The sequence below is a fragment of the Xyrauchen texanus genome, chromosome 36, assembly GCF_025860055.1.
Source record: "Xyrauchen texanus isolate HMW12.3.18 chromosome 36, RBS_HiC_50CHRs, whole genome shotgun sequence".
NCBI classification, from domain to species: domain Eukaryota; kingdom Metazoa; phylum Chordata; class Actinopteri; order Cypriniformes; family Catostomidae; genus Xyrauchen; species Xyrauchen texanus.
The window spans coordinates 11,970,301-11,983,198 of NC_068311.1; the positions used below are offsets into that span (position 1 = coordinate 11,970,301).

Sequence of the window (12,898 nt, forward strand, 5' to 3'; positions counted from 1 at the left end):
AAGCTGGAACTGTAGACCTGGCAAGACAGATATGAAGTGGCCTTGCCCCTCATAAGAAAGAAATGAGTTACAAAGCTTAAAAACATAATTCATGGCCCATAGGCTGGAGTCATATTGTTAAAAGAAAGCAGGGCTGGACAAGGACAAAAAAGCCAGTATAAAAGAGCTTAAAGAGTAAAAAAAAAAAAACCAAAAACAAGTGCAGTGTGACACTTTACTTTTCCTAACATCATTTTAAACAAAATAATAATAATCTTATTAATAATTAATGAATACAAATAATACAATTTTATTTCCTCATATTAATTGAGAATCTACATAGCATACTTGTACTTAAATTCATTCGTCACACTGTTATTATTTAAGTGAACTTCATAAAGGCTAAAAAGGTGATTAAAAATGGTGGAAAACTTAAAATAAATGGTGACCAATTATATATAATTGCTAAAATATACACCTAAAATATAAATATAGACTTTACCCTTAAATCTTGATGTACAATTTGTTTTAAATGGACATATTTATTATTACATTATTGAAAACCATTCACATGCAAATAATGTGAAAGAGTAGGTGAGTAATGGATATGTTATGCATATGATGTTATATACCCATACATAGAATAATATGGATGAAAGAAAAACTATAAAACAGCATCTAAAGGTTAAGCTAAATAAAAAGCCAAAAAAGCAGAGTAAAGACTTTGAATCTAACATCAAAAAATTATAAACATCACTATTTTGACTAGTTTACCACTAACCTTAAGTACACAGTTGCTGTTGACCAGTAAGTTGCCAGGTTTGATATCTCTGTGCAAAATACCAGCTGAGTGTAGATACTTCAATCCTGTGGACAACATAATCAGCCACTGAATTATAGACATTTTCCGAACACAATCTGTACTGATGTGAGTCACATCTGTTTAGTTTGAAATCTAATTCAGTTTACACATAAACAGACTTTGTAACAAAGGTACAATTTCACTCAGGAGCTTTGTGAAGGCTAATAATGTCAAATCACCATAAAAGTGTGCGGTGTGTAACCACATTTTCTTTGTGAGAACTGAATAGAAGAGAAAAATATTGCCATGTTTAAAGGAACAAAAGGTGGAGAGGAGTGAATGTGGTTTACTTGTACATACAGTGGGGACAAAACTTTACACAGAAAGTTAGCTATATGTGTCAAAATACCCCTTTGGGAACATCATAAATTGGATAGAATAAGCACTTTACAATAAGTTTCCATTTGTTAGCATTAGTTAACACCATTAGTTAACATTAACTAACAATGAACAATACGTTTACAGTTATTTTATTAATCTTGGTTAATGTTAATTTAAACATATACGTAGTAATACATTTTTAAAATCAAAAGTTATGTTTTATCATTAGTAAATACACTATGAACTAACATGAAAAACAACAAACTATTTTATGTTTATTAAGGGGTTAGTTCATCCAAAAATGAAAATTATCCCATAATTGACTCACCCTCTTGCCATCCTAGGTGTGTATGACTTTCTTATTTCCGCCAAACACAATCAGAGCTATATTAAAAAAATATCCTGGCTCTTCTAAGCTTTATAATGGGAGTGTATGGTACCTTTTGTATGGTACATTTTGAAGCCCAAAAAAGTGCATCCATCCATCAAAATATTAATCAATATAAATCATACTCCGGAATTCGACTCTCTTGTGAACGCGTGGACGGACGTTACCGGAAGCCAGTGATTATAGTTTATAAAGTTATAAATATGTATATTTTTCTTACAAAAATGCATTGGTTCGCTTCAGAAGGCCTTTGTTAACCCCCTGGAGCCGTATGGATTACTTTTTTGATGGATGGATGCGCTTTTTTGGGCTACAAAATCTAAGGTACCATTCACACCCATTATAAAGCTTGGAAGAGCCAGAATATTAATTCCCGATTGTGTTTGGCTGAAAGAAGAAAGTTATATACACCACACATTTTTGGGTGAACTAACCCTTTAACTAACATTAACAAAGATTAATAAATGCTGTAAAATATATATTGTTAATTGTTAGTTCATCACTAATGCCTAGTTAGATCCCTAATGCATCGAATAATGTTAACAAATGAAACTTTATTGTAAAATGTTACCAATTTATTATTTTTTTTCCTAAAAAGCTGCAAACTTGCCGGAAATTTGACAGTGATAATTTCCCCATGCAAATGAGATTTTTCTGCAAACTTGCGGCAAATTGTCCATAGTTGCCAAAAGGTTTTCCAGAGGTTTACCACTTCCAGCAACGAGCTGCAAACTTCTGGAAAACATTTGTGGCCAATAAAATCTAATTTGCTTGTGAAAATAAAAAGTTTGCTGCTAGTTTCGATTTTTTTGCAAGGGTAAGAATATCCAACCATTTTAGAGACCAATGATCTTAATAACCATTAAAACACTAAATAATACATCAAAAAGGTTTGTATGAGGATTAGTCTAAGTTTAGGGATAGAAAAATCTATAATAGCCTAACCTTAATATAAAACAACAGAAGTCAATGGAAGGTCCCAACCATGACAGAAAAAACAAACATGTGTATGTCAGAAAAATTGAGTGAGGAGAATGTGTGTGTCTGACCTCTGAAGATGTGGTTGAGACAGATTTTGAAAAGAAGGGCTGAGGGAGAAGTCTGTCTGTGAGTGTATGTATGTATGTATATGTGTGTGTGTGTGTGTGTGTGTGTGTGTGTGTGTGTGTGTGTGTGTGTGTGTTAGTATTTTACCTCTGAGGATCTGATAGAGAAAGACTTTAACATGGTCAGAGCTCAGGGGCTGTGGAGACACGATGATCTTATGGAGGTCACTCTGCATCAGCTCCGTCACCACATAACTGCAGTGAGTGTGTCAAGGTAAACATTCATGCCAAGAATACCAGCAGGAAGTTCACACACATGCACCACAACAGCAACAGTCCAAATGAGGGACAGCATTAGCACTCAACTAAAACAGCGCTTTTGGAGAGGTCACAAGGAAGTGGAGAGGGTGAACGCTGAAGAGGACTAGCATTTGCCAAAAGCGGCACTCCAAAACTAGAGCACAATGAAATCTAGAGTGTTAGCCATGCATCATTATCTGATTATCCCTAATTTTACAGATGTAAAATATAATGAAATCCTGCCTTAAATGTAGTTTTTTTTAAACAAATTTTGTAACAATCACAATAGCGCTGTTTTAAAGACTATGGTTTCAGTTTTGGAAAGTAATTAAAGCTAGTAAACTCAATGTAGCATGGCTGACACTTAAACACAAGTTGCTAATTAAGAACTGCAAAAAATAAAAGCTTAATTCAAACAAAAATAAAAATGATGTCATCTTTTACAGGCATTCACCCATGTATCATTTCAAACTCATATTACAGGAACTTTCTTGTTTATGTTCATTTAAGAACCTGCATTGTTAGCGCTAAACAATGCAAGTTCTCTGAACTGTGAAAGAGCTTCTTTCAAAGCGCACATGAACGTGCAGAGAGCAGATTTCAAGATATGTGCTGAAAAATTACAACCTGTGAAACCTTTTAAAACTCAACAAATGACTACAATGAGTTTTGGTATGCCTTCCAAGAAATAGCTTCAATGTAGTTAGCAACTTCCAAATTTAAAGCTAAAATTGCTTTTGGCTGCATGACATCATTACATTCTATAGTACAGGAAGAGCAAATCCTGGTACCTGCAGTCTGTTTACAGCACCTGTGGAAGAGCAGGTTTGGGAGGCTTTACAGAAACATTAGGGTGTGATGATGTGGACATTACTTAGTGATGAATGAAGATAAGGAAGACATGCATGGAAAGTGTTACAACAGTCATCAAGTGAGCTGAATCCTAGAGGCAATGTAATCCAATCAGCTCAACTACTATCACCATAATTCACTTCATTACGACGTGACCATCAGGCTGAATGAATGATACCGTGTCTGGCTCTAGAGGAAAATGCACATATTTGATGCTAATAGAGCTGTTCAGTTGTAACGTTAATTTATAGGCCAACCCAGAAGGCTAATTCTTAATAGGTTTTTAGAACAGTGGTTTTCCACTTTATGAGTAAAATAACTTCATAACTTTAAGAGGCTTTTATATTTTGTTCTACAACATTTACATAGTCATAACTCAAACATACATTTTTAAGCAGTCATGTTTTTTTCTGTTTTTATTAAAGATGCAACATGCATTTTACATTTTTGTTTTACATTTAAACTTCAATATTCATGTTTGATTTTCAGTCATCAGGGTTCAAGCAGGCATGGCCAGGACATGGCGAAAATAAATATACTGGACATAATAGATCCTGTGGATGCTGTGGACAGCTGTTTCTTTATGCAACATTTCTAGTGACGGTGTGAACAGGCTTAAAATTGCTAATACACTCCTGAAACACAGCAACTTCAAAAATCACATAGTAGATATGACCGTGTAATACATTTTTTTTTTTTTTACAAAATGTGAAAGTCTCAATGTCATCCACAGACATTCTTTTACTCATAAATTTGGAAAAACACAATTCTATAAACCTTATTCCAGATGGAACTCACGGCTTAATTCTACAAACTACAAACTAAACAGCTCTAAAGTCCACTATTACAATTCGACGACTAAAATAAATAAATATATCACACACGTATAAGCTGCTCTTTGTCACTTGATCCAGCTCAGAAACACAAACCAGAGAATGGTCACTTTCGAACAACTACTGTAGGTCTGACCTTTATGTCAAGAAGAATATTATGTTGTATAACCTTCAACTGTAAACATACATTATGACTCATTTATGTTCTAAAGAACGAACAAGGAGCAATTATCTGCTCCAGCACTTCCAGTCTGTCCAAACAAACACCAACTTTAGCAAAACACATTCGAGCAGAGACTCAACACATCTCCTGTCATTAAATAAGAGCGATGGAGAAAGTGTGGGTGGACTTCCTGGCAAAGACAAACTGGCTGTGATCTTCCTTTTATAAACACACAATGAGGAGCTGCTATTTGACACTCGTCCATTCAAGCACTGGCAGTCACTGGCAGGCAGAGGTACATAGGATGCTATACAAGGTTTGATAGATGTACAGTGGGGTCCAGAACTGTGGTGGACCAAACTGTGGATCTGACATTGAACCTGTCATCTACACTGTGATTGTGTTAGTAGTTTGTGTGTGTATGTATGTGTGTGCTAGGGAATAACTTCAGCTGAGCATGCAGGATTGCATGACTGATGGTCTGCTGGGTCAACCTCACCCCCAACATTTTACATGTAATTTACATTTTTTATGTACTCTTTCACAAGAGTTTGAGATGAAAACACTTGCTAGGATTTTCTCAGCTCTAAGAGTGTCTCACAAGTGTTTTTATGCAATCTTTCACAGTGTCTCTACAAATTGACACAGATTTTTTTTTCGCTGTCTGGGAAGCTTCTCTCTTCTCCTTTCTGTGACTGTTAGGCAAGTTCTGTATGTGTGTATATATGTGTGAGCTGAGCTCTTGCTCCAAATTTAGAGGTGCTTGCTAAGGCATCACCATTACAATTGCTCATTCTTAGGGCAAGGGGTTTTCAAAATTAAATTCAGTGCAACACCCATCCTACAAAAAATGTTATACCTCAAATCATGTGGATTGTAAAGGACAGGTGTGCTATTACTTTTCTAAGTAATTACTTTTGACTTACGATTTTAACTTGGTAGATGATAAAATGGGTAGAAAATGTCCATGAACTCAAGCTTGAGCCAACATGAATAGAAACATGGGAGTAGACTCTTTTAATATGGGAAGTGAGTATCTAGTATACCCTAGCAACCACTTTGCAATGCCACAGCAAACACACAGAGCACCAAAGCAATTGCATTTTAACGTGCTGAAATGCCCTGGCAACCACAAACACCTTAGCATTATCTGGGCACATTAACATGGGCAAGCACCACTCCCGTATTTTTTTTGTTTTTTAAAAAATGAAACGATCTAGTTCTGACACTATATTTTGACAGCTTACGTATCAAAACCAAATTCTCCCCCTTTTTCTTTCATAGATTTTAAAATGCACTTCTTCCATCAACAGCAATATCCAGTAAATAGCTCTTCACAGGATAATAAAACATTACAACATGACAGAAGGGCAATAGCAGGGCTTTGTTGTAAATTTGCCACACAAACTGGATTTCCCAGAGTATTTAGTAACGTATAAAGCTTAGAATCCAGATAAAGCCTTTTCAGGATGGACAAACCCTATTTTACACTCCAGACTTGAAACATGATTCTTGTACAAAAGTGTAACAAATCAATCTCAACATTAACTAGGAGTTAACCTGCCATTTCAAGTCAATAATATATCATGCTAGAAAATGTGTTACCTTTTTACAGCAGGGCAAAAAATTATTCACTGTTAAAATCACACACGTGAGACTTTTAAACAATTCTCTGTGTCTCAAAAGCAGACCTGCTGAGATCTCAAAGCAGACCTCCACGCAATATTCGATAATCACTTGAGAACAGAGGGCTTTTGTCACATGCCTAATTAGCCTCATGCAAATGACGGCTATGCTTGATTGCTTCACTGAAATGCAAATTACACATGCTCCAAACTTGGTTCTCCACAGAGTGTTAGAACTGACACAGAAACATACATACTGTACAGACAAATCATAATGGGGACTAAAGGGAGCAAAGTGTGTGGTAGTGTTAACTACAATGAAGACTACATGAAAACATATTAGCAAAAAATGACTAACTAAAAATAAAAATGACCACAAATTAGCTTTAGTATTAGGTTTATACACAGTGTATTATAAATCATTTGAAAATGTTCTCTCATGCTAAATTAGCATGGAACCTGTGTTCTCGGGACACTATGCCAACTTTCACAGCTTGACTGTGGGTAGAGGTGGAGAGACACATGTGGTCAGGAGATATTTGAAAACGATGACATATCTGTTGTCATGTCAGTCTTGCGATCTATTCAAAACAAAACAATCAAGATGGTGGCGCGTGTTGTAGCAGTGTTGTTGTGTATGCTATCAACTTTGATAGAGCTTTTAAAGATAAATGTTGCTTTGTACAACCTTCACATTGCATTCCTTCAAAGGCGACGGGAAGTTTGGCAGCAGAAAACGAGGACAAATGTATTTCAGACCACACATGGAAATGACGCAGGACCATACTTCTTACATTTTTCTGCATGTGCAGTAAGGGAATTTAAGTGTTTTCGTACATTTCAGAGTGGACGAGAAAATATTAACAATGATATTTACATTTAGGGCATTTTCCAAACTGTATTTTTGTGCCTTTAAAAGGGCACTATGGGGAGGGGACACCACTCAAAGTATCTTTCCAAACTAAATTAAGAAAAAAAAAAAGTTTGCACAAAGGGCCCTTCCAAAAGACTGTTAAGGCGGGTGTACACAGTGCGATTTTCACCTGTCCTGCGAGCTCCTGATCATAGGTGCTCGTGTCATTGCGGCTTGCATTGTGTGAGAGGAATCACAAGCAGAGCAGAGTTGCTTACGAGCAGCTCCCAATAATTTTTTTAAATGTCTAAAAATGTGGGCACTGTCGGCTTGAATTGTTGAGGTGTGTGCGGTTGAACGAGATGATTTGTCGATCTACCTGAAGTTGACCAATCAAGAAGGCGTTACAACCCAAGTAGATATAGCTGCAGACCCGAGATTTCCAAATTGACATTTGACATTGACATTTATGCATTTGGCAGATGCTCTTATCCAAAGCGACTTACAGTGCACTTATTACAGGGACAATCCCCCCAGAGCAACATGGAGTTAAGTGCCTTGCTCAAGGACACAATGGTGGTGGCTGTGGGGATCGAACCAGTGACCTTCTGATTAACAGTTATGTGCTTTAGCCCAATATGCCACCACCACTCCAAATGGGGGCGGAATCTCCAGAATAGGGTGGGGTTACTCCAAAAGGGGGTTGCACCCACTCCAAAAGGGGGCGCTATATGGAGAGTCTTCAATTAACGCAGCACCTGCCTGTACCAGTCTTCTTTTATTTCTAAATCTTCGCCACATGGAATTAAATCTCCTTTTCTGGCTTTATGTTTTTTAATAATTAGCGTGAAAATTAATGCGATTGATTAGGAATTTGCCAGATAGTAAAGTCGTGTTATGCACCCCTGCATCTATAACGTGTAACATGTGCTGGGGCTCACAACCTCCCGGGTGCCAGAACTCGCATTGTGTACTTTGCCTTTAGCAAAGGGCACATTCATACAGTAATGCCACATCAAGTGCTCTGTCTGTTTTAGAGTGAGTAGGCAAAGTCTTAAAAGGTACAAACAAATACAAATCCATTTAATTCAAGGAAAAAAACATTTAATGCTACAAAAGTGTAGAATCTGGTCCCTAGAATGATTTCAACTTGTTGAAATGTCTCTCCATTTTAACAAAACAGAAGGGGTAATGACAACAGCTTCCCTTTTCCTTAGAAACACCTATCCCGTCGTTACAACCCTTTTAAGACCCATTATATGGCAGTCCACACACACACGCATGTACCCACCCATAAACACACTGCACATGTACACACTGCACATCTACATATAACACATGCAGCTAACACTTAGCCTATACACTCACAGATATGTGAATTTATATAAACACAAAATCTCACACAGAAAGCGGGGCCATGAGTGAGACTGAACACGGCTTTCACAAATACCCCTCACATAATAGCAAGGTGTAATCGCTGCCAGATGCAGATGGAGGGAGGTGTATTTCACAGCATTGCTGGGTGCTAATTGACCTGCTCAGAGACCTGGAGGGGGGAATCTGCTAATTCTGCTGCCACAGTCTTTTCAGTAATTAAACCCAGCGCACCTTGCTTCTGTCAGCCCATTGGCCATTGTAGCCTTTTATCTTTCACATTTTGAACTTCCTGCCTCAGCAACAGAGGGAAAAAAGCATTAGTTCTGCAGGTGAAATCATATCTCAGGCTTTTAAAGAGTCATTCAGAACAATGTAGGCACTGTATAACAAACTGGGCAGGGCTTAACAAAAAGGACCAGGCTTACGATAAGGACTTTTTTTGCTGGCCAGTAGTTCAGATTTGTACCTGCCTTGCCAATTTTTAATAATAATAAAAAAAAATTATAATAAAAAAAAAACATAATAATAATAATAATTTAAAAAGATATATATAATTTTTTTATGTGTATTAGAAAGAAATATATTCTATATTTTTCACTAAATGTTAAAGGGATAGTTTCTTCTTTTTGTTTTTTCATTTAGTCACTTACTGACCCTCATGCTGTTCCAAACCTATATAAATTTCATCCCACCAGTATAAAAGCAAACTGTATTCCAGATAAAAGCTCCCTAAATCTTAATACGCAATACCAAGTTTTTTATTTACCCAAACTCTGCTCTTCCACTGAAGCTTTCACATCTTGTTCTGCCATGTTGTGTTTAGTACAACACATACCTGTCTCACCTGCACAAGAACTACCAAACTCTTCATCTTACCCAAACACTGTAGCAATCACAGCAATGCACAATGTGAAACAGCCTTGTACTGAGTCAACGCTGGTTAAAAGGCACTTTTCTAGACATACCACTGAGAATTCCACATCCTATTAAAATAGCAACCTTGTGACAACTGAATCAAAGACAAGGTAGAGGCAACAAGAACTTCGCAGATGCAAACTTCTTGACATTCTTGAGTTTATTTAATAAAAGATGCATTATAGGCAAGTGAGTTGCTTACTCAACAGCCTAGGCAGGTATATGAGTCTAGTGTAACTGTTCTTGCTATAAATAGCCTGCTAAGGCTGCTTTGAGGTCCATTCACCAGGGTTAATGTTTGTTTTATTTCTAATTCATTTTGAAATGATATATTTTCTATTTGTACATTCTTAGTCAGAATCAACCCAAATTTAAGTCTGTTTCAATGAAAATGTTGCTGCCTATTGCATGTTCAAACTTGTTCTCATTTTCACACAAACACTTCAGAGGTATATCACTAAAAACCACACATGTTCCCTTTGAAGTCGGTCACTTCAACACAGTATCAGTAGCTGACAATATGGGAACTCCTCCCACGAGTGATGATCTCTGAAGCCCTTTAAAATTTTGGAAATATATTGACAGATATGCGCGAGTCATCTCGGGCATATAACACAGAGCACAGCGCCATTTCATAATAATTTTTCTCTTCAGGATCACATTAACATCTCTCATGCTCTGGACGGCTGAATATTCGCTTCGTCGTTGAGTCTGCACACCTTAACAGCATGTGGATTATTTGTGCTCAGATGAACAGTGTATATTTATCACTTCCGTGTTTGAAACACACATTGTGATTGTTGTTGTGTGTTATACTGAATGAAAAATAAATAAAAGAGCTGTTTGATTAAAGGAATAGTTTATCCAAAATTTTAATTCTCTCATCCTTTACTCATCCTCAAGCCATCCCGGATGTGTATGACTTTCTTTCTTCAGCAGAACACAATTGATGGACTGTATGGACCTTCAGTGCTGAAATATTCTTCTAAAAATCTTAATTTGTGTTCTGCAGAAGAAAGAAAGTCATACACATCTGGGATGGCATGAGGGTGAGTAAATGATGAGAGAATTTTCATTTTGGGGTGAACTTTTCCTTAAACGGCACCTTTTCAAGATGGGTTTTGCAAATGTTTTCCACACTGTGAGATATATGGCCTTCTGCCTGACTGGCACGAGCTGTTTTATATAAGCGATGCTCATTGAGACAGATTACTTTCACTGTAAATGCATGAAACTCAAGAAGATTTGCTCTCTGCTCCCATTCATTCTAAAAGTAGAAGCCGCTCCACTTTCCTTCCACTATACTCCTGTGTCTTCCAAAAAAAGTGAGGCACGCAAGGACAGAAATAGAGGGCAGACATTTTAGGCGAGTTTGTCGCTGACTCAACCTTGCGTGCCTCCTCTCCTCCATATAAAGTGGCTTCGTCCGTTCAGTACGAGCGCCGTTATTGCCTGGGCTGAGCCTGCGCTGACACAGTGCTCGCTGAGATGGATTGCGTTCATTGTGAGCAAATGAAACTCAAAATGTTCCCTTCTCCTCCCAAGTGTGTGATGCCAGAAATACTATTTTTTAATGAACTTAGCATACAATAAATAGAGTGGACTTTTCTGTCTGAACAGTTACTTGTCTGAGGCAACAGAACTCCGATGATCCGATATGCTGTAGCACGTGCTGTTAAAGCTATTAGATTTTCTCTCTTTTTCTGGATGACCAGAAGGGCAACTTTAAATTTGGGCATAAAAGGAGAAAGGCTGCTACCCCTCTTCTGTGCATGCCACTGCTCATGTTGTTCAAATCCATGCTGTTGTATGTTAAGAGCTGCAGCAAAATCAAAAGAATCTCCATTTGTTTTCACAAACTACCACTTTACCTACTGACAAAGCTTTGAACCAAAGCTAAACCAAGTTTAACTATAATATATCAAAAGAGAAAATAATTCACTTTAGAAATTCCTATCTGATTTCTAAGGAAATCTGTTTTTAATACAAACAATGACTGATTAACTGAAATGCTTTCACCGCAGGTGGCTGATAAAATGCAACATATATGAAATGGCTTCTGAGCAGTCAGATGAAGAAATAACAGGCATTTTGACAAGGAGAATAGAGCACAATCCACACATCAGTCACTCAGAAAGATGCCATTCAGCAAAAGATATAATTAGACTGGAATCACAGCAGCACTGCTGTATGAAATAACCTTTCCAAAGAGGTCTGCTGAGGACCACAGAGACCCCAGGGTACTAGGGTGTGGGATTTTTATTAGCATATTATTACACTTTGTGTGTAAATGTGTGTTTGTGTAAGTAGTTGATGTGAAGTGTAATTTTACAGCCCTTTTTGTAGCTTATATTTTTATCATTTAGTTGGAACATAAAATGAACATACAATTTCAGATTTAAATTGTATATAAATATTTAGGCAATTTGAAGAAAAATGTGAAAATTATCCTGCAGCTTGACTGTCCTCATCATGAACTGAAATCTAAAACTCAACGTATACAATGGGGATAGAAATACATTTTCAATATTGGCATTATTAACTTGAGGGCCTATTTCCAAAAATTATTTGGTCATAAAAACTATATATTGCCCAATAAATGTAAAAAAAAAAAAAAAATGCACTATGGAAAAGTATACTACTTGTATTTTGTCTACAATTATTGAGTGTGGAGTGACTCAAAAATAAGAAAATAAATAAGTTTAGCAGAACAAAGATAGTGGCAACAAGTGGGAACATTATCACACAGAATATGAAAGTTCTTCTGCACCTGTTTTAAAAGTGCACATTAATTACGCTTGTTTGGTAGAAGTCAGACGCATGCAAATGAGAAAGAAAAAAGTAATGCGACAGTGTCTGCAGCAGAGTGGGGACTACGATACATTTTACAACTGCACAATGCACACCTTTCAAATTTCTTTATAGCTTTTTCTTTGTCTGTCTAAATAAAAACACTGAAAGGGCCATTTGCTATACTTCTTTAGGATTAAAATATATGGAAAACACCATAAATGACAAAGAGCCATAAGCTTGCCCAAACAGAGCCAAGAGCACTGTACTTTATTGGCAGCTCAAAGCATTATGAAATTAATAGTGCTGTCAGTTAATTAAAAATCACAATTAATCAAAAATGTTTTAATCATAATTAATAGCAAATTATGAAAGTGCTGAAATATGACATTATATATACTTATTTTCCTTTCAAAATAAATGTATTTCCATCTTAGGAAAGAAAACAAAATATAACAATATAATGCTTCAGTTCAGCAGTATAAAGATTAAATGGATTAAAATGGCACCAATTCAAGTAACATTAAAAGTTTCCCAAAGTCTAAATGGGAGGCTGACTATTTGAAAGAACTAGTCCCCACATAGGTTGCATTT

At 36.6% G+C, this 12,898-nt stretch overlaps 1 protein-coding gene across 1 annotated transcript in view; it reads right to left on the reverse strand.

The window, feature by feature from the left end:
- The window catches only part of LOC127629944 (serine/threonine-protein kinase NLK-like), an 85,217-nt gene that overhangs the window by 22,106 nt on the left and 50,213 nt on the right, over positions 1-12,898 (reverse strand). The window contains exons 4-5 of the mRNA XM_052107266.1: positions 2,745-2,851; positions 761-846 (exon numbers count right to left, since the gene is read on the reverse strand). Of these exons, the coding sequence (XP_051963226.1) occupies positions 761-846; positions 2,745-2,851 (193 nt within the window). The remainder of the gene's footprint in view (positions 1-760; positions 847-2,744; positions 2,852-12,898) is intronic.